The 19601-nt window shown below is 39.9% G+C and overlaps 2 protein-coding genes across 4 annotated transcripts; one reads left to right on the forward strand and one right to left on the reverse strand.

Annotated features, from left to right (window-relative positions):
- LOC121631496 (zinc transporter 2-like) lies at positions 1-4672 on the forward strand. Of its 3 annotated transcripts, XM_041972477.1 has the most exons (9): positions 1-211; positions 301-503; positions 672-818; positions 910-1063; positions 1153-1351; positions 3220-3325; positions 3397-3531; positions 3775-3940; positions 4468-4672. In XM_041972477.1, exons 1-8 carry the CDS (start codon positions 147-149, stop codon positions 3891-3893), a joined length of 1128 nt encoding a protein of 375 aa, XP_041828411.1. In that variant the 5' UTR covers positions 1-146; the 3' UTR covers positions 3894-3940; positions 4468-4672. The 3 variants fall into 3 exon arrangements, with proteins under 3 accessions (XP_041828411.1, XP_041828409.1, XP_041828410.1); XM_041972475.1 differs by having other exon boundaries at positions 147-503; XM_041972476.1 differs by having other exon boundaries at positions 147-503; positions 934-1063.
- A 961-nt stretch (positions 4673-5633) lies between these two features.
- coq8ab (coenzyme Q8A, genome duplicate b) lies at positions 5634-18210 on the reverse strand. The gene is made up of 15 exons (XM_041972459.1): positions 17859-18210; positions 17443-17593; positions 14990-15298; positions 14776-14842; positions 13565-13636; positions 12789-12914; positions 11537-11622; positions 11311-11451; positions 11137-11218; positions 10893-10986; positions 8941-9082; positions 8671-8778; positions 8525-8590; positions 8209-8295; positions 5634-6416 (listed from the first exon to the last, which is right to left on the reverse strand). The coding sequence occupies exons 2-15, from the start codon at positions 17572-17574 to the stop codon at positions 6123-6125; spliced, it is 1806 nt and encodes a 601-aa protein (XP_041828393.1). The 5' UTR covers positions 17575-17593; positions 17859-18210; the 3' UTR covers positions 5634-6122.
- Positions 18211-19601: the final 1391 nt, after the last annotated feature.

A 19601-nucleotide genomic window follows, 5' to 3' on the forward strand; every position in this document is an offset into this window, starting at 1 on the left:
TGTCATGATGTTTGTTGTCACCTCAGTCATTGGCTCTTGCAGCGCTCCACCCCTGACAGATAGCGTTGCATTGCAGCAGGTGGTAAGTCCGAAACACGAGTTAAACCTAATGACAGAGAGTCTCTGAAGCAACAGCACCTGAAGTTATGGAGCTGGCAACAGATGCAGAGAAACAGCAGCTGATTGAGACTTATTTGGAGCCTCTTACATGGTGCGTCCTGTCTTGTATCCCACCAAATTTAGAACAGACTGTTTTTATACTGGTTTTACATACTTGGTGTGCTTTCCGTCATCTGTCAGGATGAGTTCTCCAGAGGAAAGATATTCAGATTCAGAGTCGAGTGACGATGTGTCCAGTGTGGCTGGTGTGCGGCAGTCAGAGTGGCTCTGCCAGGAGATGCAGGACATATCAGAGGCTGAAAGTGGTGTTAAACGTGTGGCCAGAAAGAAACTCCTCATCGCCTGCGCTGTCAGCCTGGTTTTCATGACTGGAGAGGTGATTGGTAAGATGACGGACTTTCCTGGCTGAAATGTGTCAAGGCTTCTTCATGTAGATTAATCATTTATATGTTCAGTGTATGCAACCTGTCAGGAAGCAAAATAAAATTAAGCTGTTTAATTTTTACACAAACAGTCAACTTGGGCTGTTTACTGGTTTGTTTCCTCTGCAGGTGGATATGCTGCTCATAGTTTGGCCATCATGACAGACGCAGCTCATCTTCTGACGGACTTTGGCAGCATTGTAATCAGCATTTTCTCTCTGTGGATCTCATCCAGGCCTCAAACACAAGCCATGACGTTTGGATGGCATCGAGCAGGTGGAACAAAAACAACCCAGATTGTTGATCAAACTTGCTTGTCAATATTTGGCAAATGTGTTTCCTCACTTGTGCAACTTGTTTTATTCAGAGATTCTGGGCATGTTTCTCTCAGTTGTGTCTATCTGGGCTGTGACAGCAGTGCTGGTCTTCTCGGCCATACAGAGGATCACTGATGGAGACTATGACATTGACGGGCAGATCATGCTCATTACCTCTGGCTGTGCAGTGGGCGTCAACATTTTGTGAGTGTGCTGAGGTCACTTTCTGTGTCATTGCTGTTTGGTTCATAGAGCAGTGATCAGACATTAAAATTAGTCTTGACTTTACTCAGGATGGTCCTGATTCTGCATCAGTCTGGGGCCTCACATGGCCACAGCCACGGGATTCCCACCAGCTGGCGTCAGAAAGACAAACAACCTCACATGAACAGCCACAGCAATGCAAGCGTGAAGGCGGCCTTCGTGCACGTGTTGGGAGACCTGCTGCAGAGCATCGGCGTCCTCCTGGCTGCTATCATCATCCATATCTGGGTCAGTAACAACAACAGCAACAAACTGAAAAGGTCATCATTTCTGCAACCGTGCAAGTCTGTTCTTAATTCAAGACTTCCAGTCACTCTTTCTTGGACTAGAAGTTCTAAGATTTTCATTTGTCCTGCAAACCTGCTTCTAAATTCAGTTGGATCCTGGTCAGGCTCTTCTCATATTATTCCTACACTGACCACATTACACCCAGATTGCGCTGATGTTTACAGGAATTCCTCCTGCCACATAAACCCAAAGCCGAATTTTTCCAGCCACCATGATTAACTGTGGAAAGGGTTCTCCATTTGTCCCATGGTTTTGATGTTTGTGGCCAAATTTTAATTTCAACCAGTCCATAGCACATATACATATGCTACATTCCACCAGCTGTGTAGCAAAAAACACTCCTATAATCAGTGAAAAATACCTGAGGCTGGAAAACTGTTTAATATGGATACTGTTAACTTTAAAGATGGCAAAATAAAAATTAAATACCAAATGCAGCAGCGGCTTCAATCCTAAAATTTAAAAAGGTCAAGCATAAACTTTTTCTGTTTTAGTGAAAAGCTTTGATTTACTTTAAGTAATATGCACAAAATAATAAATACAAAAAAAAGCATATTGGAAGAAAGGGGATTTAAGTGACTATAAACATGGCATGCTGCCACATTTATAGTTTCAGAAACTGCTGATCTACTTTGATTTTCACACAATCATCTCCAGGGTTTACAGATAATGGTCTGAAAAAGAGAAAATATCCAGCAGCAGTTGTGTGAACTAAAATGTCTTGTTGTCGGAGGAAAATGGGCAGACTGGTTGGAGATGATAGAATAGCAATGGAAAGATTCAACATCATGTACAATGTCCAGCCTTGAAGCAGAAGACCACACCGGGTGCCTCTCCTGTCAGCTAAGAACAAGAAACTGAGGCTACAGACTCACCAAAACTGGACAATAGAAGATTGAAAAGGTTGCCAGGTCTGACGAGTCTCCGATTCAGTAGCAAAATTCAGATGGTAGTCAGAATTTGATGGAAACATCATGAAATCATGGATCCATCTTGCTTTGCTTCAAAAGTTAAAGCTGCTGGTGGTGTAGTGGTGAAAGGGTTTTTTTTTTTTTTTTTGCATGCTTTGGGCTCCATGGTTTAACCACCACAGCCTACCTGAGTACTGTAGCTGACCATGTCCATTCCTTTATGACCACAGTGTAGCATCTTATCTGACGGCTACTTCCTGCAAGATAATGCACCATGTCACAAAGCTCAGATCATCTCCAGCTGATCCATCTCCAAATCTGAGAGATGGTTTTGTTACAGTTGTTTCATTGTGTATGCAAAGCAGCTTAAAGACAAAAGAGGAAATTGTGTCATTACTCTGCAGCAACAACCTCTTCATCCTCAAGTGTTCCTGGAACTTGAGGTCTGATCAGGTCCCATCATGACAGTGGTGCTTGGTACTGTGTTGGTGTATGTAACGGTGAACTCAGTAGATCATGCAGACACCAGTAAATAACTGCATTTATGTGCAAATAAACAGAAAAATAAGGTCCTGTGAATGAGTTTAGCATAAGTACGGTCTTGGTGGCATCTCCCGTCGTCATGCCAACAACGGGAAGAAGATGCTTTCAGACCAAAAATGGTGTGTGAATATATGTAGTAGCCTCACTTTTCAACACTGTTCTGCTGCTGTTAACACTCACTGGTATTTGTTGACAATATGAAAAATGTAAAATAACAATGGTCTAGTTTACATAGACTTGGTTAAAAATAAAAAAAAAGCTTACAAGAAAAAGTAAATGAGAAACTGGAAATGAGCATGAATCTAAAATAACAGTTTTATGCTTTGAATTATTTTTTATATTTATTCCTGACAGCCTGAATATAAAGTGGCCGACCCAATTTGCACATTCCTGTTCTCAGTTCTTGTTATTGGGACAACATTTCCCATCACCAAGGATGTCTTCAGGATTCTGATGGAAGGTAAGCACATTTACCTCCATCTGTGTTGGTGACATGAGGTTAATAATGATGAAGTGTTGGTTTCTGTGCAGGTGCTCCTCAGGGCGTTAGCTTTAGCGCTGTCAGAGAGTTGCTGCTGTGCCTTGGAGACGTTGCAGCTGTTAACAATTTGCACATGTGGAGCCTCAATGTGAATCGCTCTCTGCTGTCAGCCCACATCGCCATAGGTAGAGGCTAAGTCAATACTATTAAAACACACAGTGATATTTAAAACCAGGCTCTGAAATGACCTTTGACCCCTCCTCCCTGCTTTATATGGCCTGATCTTGTCGAAGGATTCTGTTTGTAGATTTCTTTAACTTTGGATTTAGCCAAGTTGTTAAAAGGTTTGTTTAATCAAATTTGTATTTGTAATGCCAATGTAATTAGATTACTCTAAAAAAAAATGTTGCCCCTGTTTGTATACACAGATGAAGAGGCTGATTCGCAAGAGATCCTGCGGAAAGCAACGAAGCTGCTACGCTCTGAGTTTGGTTTTTCCAGCATCACAATCCAAGTGGAGCGCTGCAGGGTTTCGGCTATAAGATGACTCGTGCCTGTTTCTCCCAGAGGAGCCAACTTGCAGCTGGTTTTAAGGTAGCAAGAGCAAATGATTACCATCTCAAGTCTGTAAGCAGGGTGTAATCTATTCTTAAAGTATTCAAATCTCTTTAATAAATGCAGCCTTTATGTCGTAGATTGAAGCTGCTCCAATGAGCATTTTCCACTCTTAAGTCCACAGTTGATAACCCATAATTACACAGAGAAAACACTTTTTTAAGTTTAATAAAAAAAAATCTATTAATCTAACCTACAATCTGCATTACAAAGGTTCTTTATAAATCACTTCAGTACTTTGTAAAAGGCCTTTAGCAGCACAAACAGCTATCAGTCTTCCTGGGCAAGTCTCCACAGGGAGGCTCTCTTTCTTTAAAGGGTTCATCCATCAATGACCCACAATATTAAAACCACTGAATTGTGAAGCAAATAATAATTATCTTGATTGATTAGCATCTGCTAAAGGGTGTGATGTTGGTGGCAGCGTGTGAAAAATTATTTCTTTATGTTGATGTGTTGAAAGTAAGAGAGGAGCACACGTATGAGGATCTGATTGACTTTTTCAGGTCTACGCTGCTTTGGCTTGATGACTGGACCAGAATAAACTGGCTCACCTAGCAGGATCCTGCTGGTATGCAGCTCTTATCTATCAAACATGACCCAAAGATAGACGAGCAATGAGCCAGCTACAGGACCATAACCACCCAGAAACGGTTCAGAAATGTTTGAGGAACAGGAGAGGAACTGAAAAGGCTAACTTGAATTGTTCCTAAGCTTCCTAAGACTGCCTAATGCTGTTAATTCCTGGATGGAAAAAATAATCTTGCATTTGACAAATTAACAGAAACAGTTGTCAGCTTCTGTCAACTTATAATCTGCTTGAAGGTAAAACTAATCATCTCATTTGGTGAATATGACAAAGTTATTCATGCTTTATTCTTGTGAAGGCTTGAGGACTGTTCTGGTTCTCTCCTGCTCAACTCTTAACAGGTAAACATGATCATATTACATCAACTTTAGCTTTTCTGCACCGGTTCTCAGGTTCCAAATGGTGGAGCTGCCTTCCCCTTCACATCAAAACCTAATTAACAATAAATAAAAAAAATTACCCTCTGTTTTTTAATTAGATTGAGTTTTGACATTTGATCACTTATGTTTTTTTCTTGTTTTAAAAGTTTTTCAGCACTTTGGTCAACGTCTGCTGTTTTAAAGCTATTTATAAATACATTTGAGCAATTTATAGAATGTATTGGGAAAAATAAACCCTTTAACGCAATGTGTACCATTTTTGATAAACTTTCTGAGACCCTTTTCATCAACATATGGTAAAAACGTTGCTTAAAATACAATCTGACGTTTGTTTTCTGCCCCCTGGTGGACAATGTTTGCACTACACTCATTCTGACGCATCATAGAGTAACAAACTGCGTTAGCTTTTTGTTTTAGGCCCATATCAGGACTTCATACACACTCACAAAAAATAAATAAATATGGGTAAACCATCAGTCTTATACAAATACACAATTTTTTTCCACATATGCAGCTTTTTGTCTGTTTTATGGTCAGGTTGGAGGTTTATTAATTAAAATGTTGGTGACTCACCTATCAGATAGTGAGTGTTTTGGGGAAGCTTATGTGATACAGAATGATGTAATATGGCTCAATGAATGGCCACAGATTCTCCTAGTTTTCCTTTACTTTTTCCCTTTAGTTTCAAGTCAGACACGTTGAATTGTTTTTTTGCTTCATTAGTGTCAATTTATTTTAACTGACGGAGCACACTCCTTCAGACCACACAGGTACACGATTACAAGGCTTTACAGTACATTTAACAAATTCATTCAAACACGTACAAATCCTCACTCATTATAGAGGGTACATAGTAGGGTTATAGTCTGGAAGGAATTCCTGGTCACAATAAGTGACTGAATAAGATGCACACACATAAAATAGTTCTTAATTGGCAGATACTCTGATACCATTTTGGTCCCCCCCTGCCCTCAATTTACTTGATGAGTCATAACAAACCACAGTAAAAAAAAAAAAAAAAAGGTAACATGAGGATACTTTCTGGCTCAGGTTGCCTAAAAGTATGACCACATATAAGAATGTGTGAGTTAAATTGTCCAACATGCCAAGACAAAAAAAACAAAAAAACAAAAACTAAACAAAAACATCAAAATAGTCCAGGTCTAAATAAACTTCTCTGGAAAACCAGTCTTCAATGTTTAGACCCAGGGTGTCCATCTTTCCAGTAGTTTCTATACGCCTCCTGGAACATGTTCTTGCAGGGGATTTTGGCTTTCAGTTTGGAGCAGATGAGGAAGGAGCCGCCCATCTTTCTATGGAGGGAGTAGGTTTCCTCAGGAGGAGGAGTGAGGCGCTCTCTCAGCATCACTGGGATGAGTCTGTGGATGCGCTCCGTGGTACTTTGTTCTCCAAAGTCAAAAGGCTCCAAGGAGGAGAAGGCCTCCCCGAGGATCATCACTGCATCCACGTGGGCATTCTCCATGGACTTTTTTTTTTTTCAGAGAAAACAAGTTTTTAATTAATATTTATAGAAATGTGTACATTTAGATGACATGATGTACACTTACTGGTCACTTTATTAGGTACAACTGCTTTTCAATTGCATCTCAACACTAATAGCTAATCAACCAATGACATGGCAACATTAGGCATGTGGACATGGTCAAGTTCAAACTGAGCATCTGAGAAGGAAAGGGGGATGTGGCATGGTTTTTGGTCCCAGACTGGCTGGTCTGAGTATTTTAGAAACTGCAGCTCTACTGGGATTTTTACACACAACCATCTCTAGCATTCCCAGAGGATGGTCTGAAAATGAGAAAGTAGGGTTTAGTGGAAGCAACGTGAAAATGTGGATCCATCTGCTCTTGTATCAATTATTCAGGCTGCTGGTGTAATGGAGGATATTTTCTTGGGCCTCTTAGTACCAACATGGCATGGTTTAACACCACAGCCTACCTGAGTATTGTTGCTGACCATATCCATCCCTGTATGACCACAGTGTATGATGTTCTGATGGCTACTTCCAGCAGGATAATGCACCATGTCACAAAGCTCACATCATCTCTACGTGCTTCCTTGAACATGACAATGAGTTCACTGGACTCCAACAGCCTCCACTGTCACAAGATCTCAATCCAACAGAGCAGATTTGGGATGTGGTGGAACGGGAGATTCTCATCATGGATGTAGAGCCAGTAAATCTACAGCAACTGAGTGATGCTGTCATGTCAATATGGAACAAAATCTCTAAAAAAAAATGTTTCCAACACCTTGTTGAATGTATGTCACCAAGAATTAAGATGGACCTGAAGGCAGAATTGGGTCCAACCCGGTATTAGCATGATATACCGAATAAAGTGGCCAGTGAGTGAATATCACTCCCATTAGTTCAACAGGAAGTAGCAGCTGGTTAGCTTGGAGCAAAACATGAAAATGGGGCTCTGTCATACAATACCACTACCAGCACTTGTAAAAACGTCTAATTAACATTTCCAGCACTGTGTAGAAGCTTTCCACCCATGAAGGATGCTCCTGATTGGCTGCCATTCTCTCTATAGAAGGACTACAAGTTCAAACACGCATGGAAAGTAATAAAAAAAAAAATCCTTGGACATAAGGCAAACAAAGACTCCTGGAACAGATGGCCCTCAAAGAGCCCCGAGGCCATGTTCAGACCTCTGTGCATACATGCAGAGAGCTCCTAATCTGGCCAAAAGATTTCCAGCAGGGAGGCCCGACCTTGGACTTTAATATAGTGAATTTCTCAAAGGAAGGAAGAGAAATTTAACCCTCATGAGGTAAAGGGGTAGATGACCCACTTGGAAGGTGTAATGCACTCTATTAAAAGTTTTTTTTTGTTTTTAAATAAACATTCAGTCTTAATTGTGAATGCTTTTTGTAAAAAACATCTCTGAATGTTTTCATTTATCTTTATTTAACTTAAGAAATAAGATAAAACCTATTCATTTAGTCTTAGTCGTAACCACTTCTGCAAAGGTTTTTTTAATCTTAAGATAAAATAGAGAAAGTTTTTCAATCGCCCTAGATCTTGATCTGTTTGCTTTTTACTGAGCTAATCTGCTCAGACTGAAACATCTGCTAACAATTAAATCAAATTACTTAATTGAAAGTGCAGGAGAGCCCCACTACCCTCCAAGACTCGTTTATATCTGTAGTGAAGTGAGATAACAGCATAGCTGACACCTAATCATTAACTACAACACAACTGGTTGTGGTTGGTACTTTAAAGTAGTGAAAAGGAATATTATATTTGTTACCTTTGACTCGTATCCTGTGAGAAACTTCATGTCTCTGGATCTGAGCAGGACGCCCTCTCTGTTCTGATCTGCAGCTGCCTTAATAATCTGATGGGAGAAATACACAAAATAATGTGTTTATTGGGGCTAAATTGCATATTGCTTTTTTTTTTTTATAAACCTGCTTCTTGCTGCCAAACATTTATAACTGTTAGATCTGGTAATAGAAAGTTTTTCATCCAACTTATAAAAAAAATACTTGACAATGAGAAAAAAAAGCATCATGACACAAAAACCGTGACAATAAGAGTGAAATGACATTTCCACTGCTTCTCACCTCAATGTATGCGTCGGTGAAACTCTTGGCAAAACCTCGTGTGGCTCCAAAATCCAACAGAGCAACCTGAAGAGACAAAAAACATCTCAGAGAAAAGGAGGAGTCTTAAATCTGTTGGGATTCTTCAGTAACTGAGGACCACTGACCCTGTGAGTTTGTGGATCAAAGAAGAAGTTGGACCAGTTCGGATCAGTCTGCATGTATCTGAACTCAAACAGCTCCCTCAGGCATAAAATCAAGATCTGCTCACAAATCTGGCGGAAAGACAAGAGACACAACTGTTACTGACATCAGTTAACTCTGATTAGCGTGTTGCTGTTTTTGGCACGTCATCATTAACGCTGCAGTTTTATCTGGTGGCAGCTATACAGTAAGCCGTGTAGAGTTCAGGGAGGCCTGAAGCTCTGAAGGCATACCTCATTCCTAAGCTCCTGAGAGAGGTCTGTTGCCCGGTCCAGGGGGAAACCGGTCACCAGCGTTGTGGTGAGGACATTTTTGCTGCTCAGCTCGTCTATCACATCAGGCACGTAGAAGAACGGGTGATCCTTCAGCAGCTCCCTGCCAAACAAGCAGAAGCCAGAAAGTCATCGTTTCCGGTAGATTAACAAGAAAACTGCCTTCAAATTTAACACAACCTCTCAGAACTTTGGGATTATATTTGTAAACGACAAAAACAACAACAAAAAAAACCTTTCATTTTGGACAAATGTGTTAACAAGCAGCTTTTTTTTTTACTTAAAACTTCTTGCTTCAAAAGCATGTGGTCATTCATTTGGAGTCAAGTTTCTGAGCCCCTGATGAACTCTATTTTTCACTCTGCTCCAATTCCCCAGAGAAATTCCCCCCTTTAGCTGCTAAATGCTTCACTGCTAGCCCCTTTTCCACTGACAGAAGCCAGGAGGCCAGTCTGAACTGATTCAAACTGCTGGTACATAACTTGGGCCTACTAATGTCAGTAGCTACAGGAGAAGAAATTCTCCAGCATTTGAGAAAAGATGAAAGAGCATCTCGGCTGCAGCCTGCAGAGCAAGAAAAGGTTTAGAGTACACGTAATGCTGCCTGCCATGATTTTACTTTGCTCTGATTTGATGCTAGTGCTGAACATAATATATACATTGATTGTGAATATCTGTAAACACATGACTGGCTGGTATCAGAGCTGGTTCTGGATGATTGTCTCGTCTTTTATTTGTGTAAAAACTGGATACTTAATAAAAAATACAGATGACATATATTGCTATTCTGCCTTAAGTTTAAAGATATAAACACCTTTCCACAGATTTTTAAAAAAAAAGAAAACAACTAAAAACCATTCATCATTTTCCTGGTAAAGCCTAATTTATAAACTTGTTATAAACCCCATGAAATCAACATTTAACTTGGCTAAAATTAGTCAAACTGGTAAAAAAATCTCTCCTACCTTCAGTCTAATACAGAGTCCCACCCTGCTCTACAGGCTACCATCACAAACAGTTGAAAACATGAATGGCAGCAGCAGCGAGACGTTTATGTTCGGTTCTCAAACCTGTTGAAAGACAGACCAGTTTTCAAAAGGGACGAGAGCGCTGGTGCCGCTCTGAGGGAAAACAGGCTTTTGTTCACTCGCTGGTTGCTGTTTGCTGGTGCAGCGGGTTCAGGGGGTTTATCAGAGCTTTTCTTTCTGAAAACAGATGCCTGCTACTGAGATTGTTGATGATAAAAGTGAACAGAACAGAAAAGGTAAGGCCATTAAACCAAGACGATAAGTTGAGAAATGCGAAGACTGCAAGGTTTTATGGCAGTAGTCATCATATGTGGGGGTTTTGGGCTGTTTTCAGGATGAAACCTTTCTCTTTATATACTATGTGGCTTTTGGAGAAAAAGTTGCTGTACAGGTTGTAAACATTTAATTCTGACATAGCATTTTTTAGTTAAAAACATTATACAAAACCAGCAAGAAAAGAAGACTGTGTAGAAAGTATCAGCTGCAGTAGCCACCATGACACACTGGAAAAACAAAAACAGATGGACAACTGACACCATAAGCTTAACTCACCAGAAAAACCAGCTGCTTGTGCTGTTTAAATTTACACGCAGTGATGTACAAATTATCTACATCACAGATGAATGGAAACCTAAAACCTGAAAGTGATCCTCTGAAATTACTACAAACATGGAGCTCAAATGTGATGCCAATATAATTGGTTGTGAAATTATTTGCAGGGAAGAAAATATTAAGTCAGAAAAAAAATACAGCTTGAAATGAAGATGAGGGTTTGGGAACCGGTCGTTCAAACTATGAAAAAAGGATTGTTCACATTCTTGCAAAGGCAAGCAAATTTTATCCTTCACTCAGCCTCAGTTATAAGAAAAAAAAAAAAGAACTTACTGAAACTTTCTGCAACAGTTCGCCTCTCTTATGTAATCACACTCCAGCGCCAGCTCACGACTCATGACCTCAATAAGATGCTCAGGGAACAGACCTGCAGAAAAGTGTGCAAATGAGGGATAAAGAAGGAGAAAATCATGCCTGCCAAGCTGCTGCTGTGGGTCAGTATGTTGACATTAGCAGAGGTTACAAACTTCACACAAAGGCAGCTGTTATCATACAAATGATAAAAAAACAATGTTACCTTCAGGTAGAGCATTGCTTAAATTCAGAGCAGTCATGATATTGTTCACGTCACTGTCGATACTCTTGGCAATACCCGGGTACTGATGGGGGAAACAGTGTGAGTTTTCCTCTCAGTCTGCTGAATAATACAGTTTACTTAAATGTTTTATCTCTGAGTAAATGCTCTGCTCACCTGAATCTTCATGGCCACCTCTCTGCCATCCTTCAGCCTCCCTAAGTGCACCTGGCCAATGGACGCGGCTGCAAACGGCTTCTCCTCAAAGGACTCCAGGTTGTCCCTCCAGTTTGGGCCCAGGTCATTGCTGATGACTTTCTGTAGCAGAAAGAAAGAAAAAAAAAAAGATTAGTAGAAGAGTGGGGGCTGCCCTTTGTGTTTTCTGCTTCAGGTCATACTGTACCAGCATTTGCTTAGTTGGCATGAAGTCTGCACTCTGTCGGACACGGTCGAAGATTTTAGCCAGCTGAGGGTTGATAAAGGCATCATCTGGTGAAAATGAAGAACGTAGTCAAATTAAACAGGTACATTTAATCGATGGATGGATGGATGGATGGAGTTTCTTTGCAGCATCATCACAGAGTTGACAGAAACCAGCACTCATCCTGGTTTGAGTCAAAGTGAGGGACAAGTTACTGAAGACAAATGATTGGGTAGTTAATTTGATGAATCACAGAAACTATTCAGAATGACAGGAGAATAAATTCTAGCCCTTTGTTAAGACCATAAGAGTAAAAGAGTAGACTGAAGTTGCCCATTTTGACATTTAAAATGTAAAACTCTGATCCTGTGTTACAAGATTTATTTAAAATGCAGAGAACATGAATATATGCATCTTAGCATCCTCCTGCACCCATTTCCTTTGTATAAGCGCTCATACTCACTTGTGTGCATCAGGCTGTATTTACTTTAACTCTAAGAAAAAAAATTCTGAAAGTCAACATGAATTGTGTAAATGAAGTCTTTTCATATTCAGCAACCATGTAAGTAGGATCAGGAAACAAGTTGAAACGGGAAAAACAGGGGTTTAAGGAATCCCCTCCAGAAAACATACTGCTGAACTGCTGTGTGGGAATTTGAAAGACTAGCAGGGATTTATCCTATACAGAAAAGAGTGATTCGCTTTTACATGACAGACACTTGACAGAGGCCCGTGCTGAGGATGGGGGTAAAACTGTGCACTATTAACATGCTGTGTCAAGTCCTCAGAGTCCATTTCAGCTCTGCTGCCTACAACAACTCAAGTGGGATGATACTTATTGTGTCCAGCTGACTTGTGGTTTATTTTTATCCATCTATCCATTTATCCAATTCAGGGTCATAGGGGGCTGGAGCCTATCCCAGGAGTTAGCAAGTGAAAGGCAGGGCACACCCCGGACAGGTCACAGTCTATAGGTTTATTTTCAATAATGACATTTTGCTGCAGGTAAAAGGCTTCTGTTTATTTGTCAGTGAAACTTAATCAGAAACATTGTTGTGAGGTAATTGTGTCAGGCTGTAACTTCACTTTTATTTGTTCACAGAGACTTAAGGCCCATAATACGCATCAATAACGTGAGAGACGTTCAGATTTCATGTGTCATATAATGTCAAGTTGTGTTTCTTGGATGGATTCATAGAGATTAACACATGCAAGCACATTCTTAACACCCCACCTTGAATACTGAGCATCTGTCCAAGTTTTAGAGCAGCCCCTCGAACTTTGCAAAGTGTCCGGACAATTCTTCCAGCGTTAGCCTCGGAGAGAAAAGGATTGGAATCCAGAACAGCCTTTTTATCACCTAAAAAACAAGAGAGGGTTATATGAATCATAAAGTGCAGTTTTTCTGAGAAACATACTAAATTTAGTGTTAGACTGCACCCTTGCTGGTGTAAAACCTAATCATCTAAGCTATCCCAGCATTATCTGACAACGCTCCAAAGAACTTCCTTGACGTTGGGAACGTTTGGCTTTGTCAAGCACCCCGTTAATGTTCAGCAGATCAGGTGACTGAGGACAAAAGTCCACAACAGTCAGCATTCCAGGGTCTTCAGTGGTCTCAAAGCAGTTTTGAGTTGCTTATCTGATCATGTTTTGGATACAAATGATCCACAGCTCCAAGCATTGAAGTAAAACCTTCAGTCCAACCATGATCTGGTACTGAAAAGGCCCTCTTTGTTTAGGATATTAAATTAGATTAGCAGATTTAAAGGACATCCCACTGATGAACCAGCAAATACATGTTGTTTACACATATTAGTTGTTATCTTAACTGTATGTTAGATGATAAGTGAACTAAAGCGTGTTGCTAAAGATGTGAAACTAAGCCGTCTGTGAAGTTGTCAGCACATTTGAACATTCAGAATAACCAGTACTAATCATAACACACATCTAATTAATAATTACTAGTTCTCTAACAAAATATTAGCGCAATGGTTCATTTATCATCACCTTGTTGTTTAGGTTTGAAATTTTTCTTGGCCACTTCTGCGATCGCTCCGAAGCCGAGTCCGAATGCCAGACCTGCAAAAAGAAAATGTTTGAAAGGCCCAAATCTGCATCCGAAGACAGCAGCAAAAACAGAGGAAGTGATGACAGCAATCAGCAGCAAGAGGGGGGGGTCTAATTTATCAAATTAACACCCTGAATCCATCGGAGAAAGGCCAGGAAAGAGTGGAGGAGAAAACTGAAACTATTTTAAATGAGCTGTCCTTTGAGGACAGATCATTTGGCAGCGTGTTTTTATATTAGCTGGATTGTAAAGTATGCTCCAGAAATACTCTGTACTCCCAGTCTTCTGAAGCACGTCTGGATGTCTCACGTCCCAGTCAGCACGTCTGGAAAAATGCTGACAAAGGGCACAGGGTCAAAGTCTCTGGACTGCGTCCATAATCAAACTTTGATGGTAAAACACTATAAAATGAAACAATACTGAATAAAACTGAGTAGGATATTCTGGTTTTTGTGTGTAACCTTTTACTGCAAAGCAAAACATCAGCCTCTACGATGTCCTGCAGAGTGACTTGTTAGTCTTCCACAAACCCTTGCTGCTTCGGAGGAAGTGCCACCCCTGCCAAATTCATTTGCACAATCCGTTTGCTCAAGTTCAGACAAAAAAAAGCTGGGCGTTACCTAATATGTCAGAATCATTTAGCATTCGTGCTATAATTCTGATGCCACAAAATCAGATTTTGGAACTTTGAATTTGTATTAAAAAAAAAAAGGATTAAAATAGTTCATTTTAAAGTTTTATTTTACTTAATATGTTACCAATATTAATTCTTATATATGTAATAGTTCCAGATATCTGTTGCAAAGGCAGTGAGGAGGCAAATACTCAAGAATGTGAACAACGGGGGTTTTAAAAAGTACAAGAGGAAGGAAATTAATCATGACATGTTTGGAAGACACAGAACTAGTTTAGTGAGAAACACTGAATGGGAACAAAAACCAATGCAAAAACAATGCAGCGATGGTAACGTTTACAACGTGTTGTGTCTATTTTTGTCTTATTAGAGATTAGTTTCCATGCAGGATCACGGCACCGTACAGCCGCCCAGTGACTGCAGAGTGCTGCCATTGAAGCTACTGACACTTAAACACGTCTCAAACCAGCTGTATGAGTTGTAACATTACCAATAAACCAGTAATATCCCACTTACTTCCAAAATTTATCAGCCTTCCTATCCGTGTGATGGGCACCTTCCTCTCTCGAGCACTTTCACTGAGCTGAAATAAAAGAAAACTTGAACGAAGAAAGACAAACTTGAAGGCTTAAGTTGCTGTGGCGTGATGATCCCACACTCAAAATATCTGGTCAATGTAATTATATTTTTTTTCTATGATTTTTTTTAAAAAAAGAGAGGGGGAGGATACCACTTGTTTATATTGCTTGGCTTCAGTTTTCTTGGCATTTCTTGCTTTTTCAATATCCTCTGATGTGAGCCGCCCCACTGTGGAGTTGTCCTGGTTAAAGAGCCTCGTATGTCCAGAAAACAGCTGGTTTGACCAGTTCCTGTGATACTTCAGATGTTTAGCTCCAGATCTTCCACTGCAGCTCCCCTGGCTGTTATTTGCAGCTCCAGTGAAGCAGGTAGCAAAACAAGTGCCCATAGTTGAATATCTGTGAAACTGTGTCAGGGTGGCTCTGTGGACGCAAGCGTCCACGTGTTTGTTGAACATCTCCTGAATGGAAAAAAAAACACATGACTCAGTAGGTTTTTAGCCTTGCAGGAGCTACAGCACATGACAGCACTCAGGAATAATTTTGTTCAGTAATTTGACCTAATAAAGTTAATAAATGAAGAAATAAATGCACTAGAAGTCATGCCGTTCCTTAAAAAAAATCAGTTGCTGTGTGCTTCCTTAATTACTGTTCATGTGGCGTGATACTAAGGAAATGAGGAAAATATCCACAAGTTCCTGTTTCCACCTCTTTTAATGCTATCAAAAAGTTTCATGGTGTTAGAAGTACTTCTAGGACAGGCAGCCGAGATGAAACTCAGTGAGAGAAGCCTGTTAAGGCTCATGTGGATTGTGGCAAAATCATGTGACAATACATCTAAAAAGCTTGAAGATGACCTTGAGCAATCATATGTATTTCTGTCTGTTCCATAAGCTGCAGACTGAACCACACAGAGCTCCTTGGGCAAAGGCCAGGGAGGACATGACCATTGAAAGAGGAAAGACATGATAAACGTAAAAAGGTTTACCCTGAAAAGCTATGATTATTGTGGGACAACAGAAAGCTAAATAAGTTCCCTGAAGATGCTGTGTATCCACAGTAAAACACGGTGGAGGTTCTATCATGCTGCGGGCTCTTTGCTTCCTCTGTTACTGGAGGCACTGAATGTACAAAATGAATTCATAAATCCTGAAGTTGCTAATGATTTTTATAATTAAACTGTGGTTTTATAGTTTAATATTGTTGTTGTCTCAGCAAAACAGCAGCCTTAAACACAGAATGGCTAAAACAGTAAAGATGGACTGAGTCACATGTTAAATCCCACTGGGAAGAGAAGAAATTTGATATGCAGAAAATAACTAATGAGCCATTTAAAGGGTTTTTATGGTAATAAAGAAGTAGTAGAAACTACCAGCAGGCAGCTCCTACTGTATATGGTTTCACTGATAATTTAGAGGCTGTTATTGCATATGCTTTGTGTTTGAATTATCCAAGTTTTCTTCTACATATTTTGCTTTGGGAGTTTTTATATCAAATCAGAATATTTTAACTATAAAAATTTGTGTAATTTATAGTAAAATTTTCCCAATTCTGGACTAATAATTGAGTTAATTCTTAACGAAAATAAATACTTAACAGACGCTGAGGTGTTTTTTTTTCTTCAGTTTCAATGGCCAGGTTTCAGCTGTCTTGGTTGCAACTAGTCCACACTGCAACCTGAAGGTCAAAAGTCACTAACCTTGTAATCTGGGAAACAAATAAACAAGAAATAACGCTAAACGAGCATTATTTCTTTCTATAAATCTCATTTAGAAATTTATCTGGCAACACAATTATATGCTGTTGTCTATTAGGTTTAGGTGTTTGATGCTAAAAAGGAGCAAACATTTACATTTGAGAAGCTGGAACCAGTCAAATCAGAATCTACTTGCATGAAAACATGATTTGAGGAGCTACAGTTAGATCAGTTCCTCTTTTCAGGTCAAGAACACTTTCTGGATCCAGGGGGAATACTGACGCTGTCATGCATAATGGGGGTCAAAGCAGCCCAACAATACATTTTCGCACTGGGGCCCCATCAGGTTCACCATACGGGGTACTATAAGGGACACTACAAAGAATCAGGGACAATGGTGGCTTTTCAACAGCAATTATGGATACAAATGTCTGAGTAGATTTATAAGCAGCTGTATGTAAAGTATGGATTTGTTTACAGTGTAATTTGGTTTCTAGAAGAACTGGAAAGTGTTGAATTTTCAGGTGTCCGAAAGGTACTGTATGCTAACATGAAAGAAAAATATATAGATAGATTTAGTTTTGGAAGCTTCTTCCTCCCAGCTAATAAAAGCATTTATAAATAAAAACATCACACCTGAAGCACACCCATCATTACACTATTAGAAATCAAAATAGTTCAGTTAGCCAGAATAAATCCAGTTTAATCCTTTCCTGCCTGCTTTCCACTTGAATCCATCTCTCATCCAGTGTCTGTCCTGGCATCATCTTCCTCATAAAACCCATCATTGCTTTTGTGCTGTTGATGAGGTAATGGTGGCAGGAAAACATATAAGGTATCTGGGTTGCGTGTCTGAGAAACATGACCCCAGTCTGCAGCTGCATGACGGCCAAATCACAGCTGACTTACCCTGACTCCAGTGGTATGATGGAAGTTTACCAGCCTCTGGTTCCCGGAGCCAGTCATGCCGCCGGCTGGGGATCTGCTGGCCGCTTGTTTCATCCAGTTCAAACCTCTCCAGACCACCGTGTCTCCTGTCATGATGTTATCCTGTAGATACCTGCACAGCAATACATCGGGTCTCTGCACCATGCTGAATGAAGGGGTGGCGCTCATGACCATCAGTTTATGTTCCCATGCTTGCAAGATAAATAAAGCACAACTACCCATATCACACTTTTGCTTAACAATTTAAACAAACGCTGATAAAGTATAATATTAACTTGGCTGATAAAGGCAAAATGTCATACATAAAAACACAAGCTGATGGAGGACATGGAGGACGCTCTGCTTGCTTAAAACAAAGAAACACAGCTTCCACTCACCCCCACAAGTTTTAATAAACACGTCCGCTCAGCTCAGAGAGCATGCAGTGCAACCAGCATTGTGTAACTGTAGCAGAAAGCTGCTGCCCACCTTGTTTTGACTTGACACAATTCCTCAAAAAAAAAAAAAAAAAAAAAAGAAAAGAAAAAAAAGACCCAACCAGCGAGACAATGAAGTGAGCGACACGCTGAAGGACACGCAGATTTTCTCCGAAGTGACCCCGAGTGATGTTTTACTAACACGATCCAATGAGACAAAGTTCAGCCGCAGGTTCGGACTATCAACAAACCGCTGCACTGGTCGGAGACTCCGTCAGGCGATGCACACTGCCTGCGTGTGACCGCTGACGTGTCCGCCCAGGGCGGTCCGTGCAGTGCACGCGCGATGCGTTCATGGGTTTCCCGCCGATGTAATTAGTGAACGTCACGTGTCAGTTGACTGATTTGAGTTGTCATTTTAAACTAGTTAAACGGGGGTAGGCATTTGTTTTACACGTCAAACAGGAACCAGAAAAGTTTATTCCAGATGATGTTAAAGATGTTAAAGAATTGGGTGAGACATTATTAAGTAAATGTATCTAACAATGATAAAAAGAATGAAAATCTATCTGCATATAGACTAATTTACTTAATTACACAGTAACACATAATAATAATAACAATAATAATAATAATAATAATAATAATAATAATAATAATAATGTGTACATAAGATTGGGGACTTTTAGATTTTAGGGGTGTCTCATTGCCTTCCTGGACCACCCATAAAATCTGACTGAGCTCCCAGATACCATCCCAAGACTAAACAATCAAATTTTAACAAGTATTTAGTGTAAACTAAGCTTGACCTGGAAAAATCTCAGAAGCCCAACTGCAAGTGAAAGCAGCATGTTATGTACTTCTATGTAATACTACATCATATTGTAGCATTTATAGAGCATAATCTCGCCTACATAGGTTAAAATATCTGTCTGTCCAGACTGTTTAAGTTTTATGAAGCGGGTGTAAAAGTAAAAAAAAAAAAAACAGAGGCAACGACTTTACAAAGGTAAACAGCCAACAATGCTGAAGAAGACAAAATTTGGCTCTAGTAATTTTTGTCATTCTCAGCTAAGTGTAAGTGTTTATGTGGCAGTGGTGAAAGTCAAACAATACAGACTAATTTTAAGTAAACGACTGTTCATTCAAAAAAAAGTATCACTGATTGTTTGCTTTTGCAAATTTAGTTTTAATTTGAGGAACTTGCCTTTTACTAAAACAAAACAACAAATGGACATCAGTTACTGATCTCAGAAACAGACTGATTAAATCAGTTATAAACTGAAGTGTTAATTATGGTAATGCAGTTATTTGTAAAGTACTTTTCAGTCAAACATAAAACGAATGTACTTTGCCACACAACAGATTACAAGAAAACAGAGGGAAGGAAATGGAATTACAAAGACATCAGAAAGAGGGTCTTAAAGGTCATTGAAAGTCACCGTTGGTGTGCTTAGGATCAACATCCTGTTGCTTAATCTAATTTCAGCCAAGCTTTAACTGTTGGACAGATGGTCTCACATTTGTCTCTAAATACTTTGGTATACAAAGTTCAAGGTCAATTAGATGACTGCTAGGTGTCCAGGTCATGTGGCTGCTTAACAAACCCAAATCATCACCCCTCGACCACCATGCTTGATAGTTAGTATGAGTTGTTTGTATTGACAAATATGTCATTCAACAATAGTCAAACATACCCAAATG

Source organism: Melanotaenia boesemani, chromosome 20 (assembly GCF_017639745.1).
Source record: "Melanotaenia boesemani isolate fMelBoe1 chromosome 20, fMelBoe1.pri, whole genome shotgun sequence".
NCBI lineage: Eukaryota > Metazoa > Chordata > Actinopteri > Atheriniformes > Melanotaeniidae > Melanotaenia > Melanotaenia boesemani.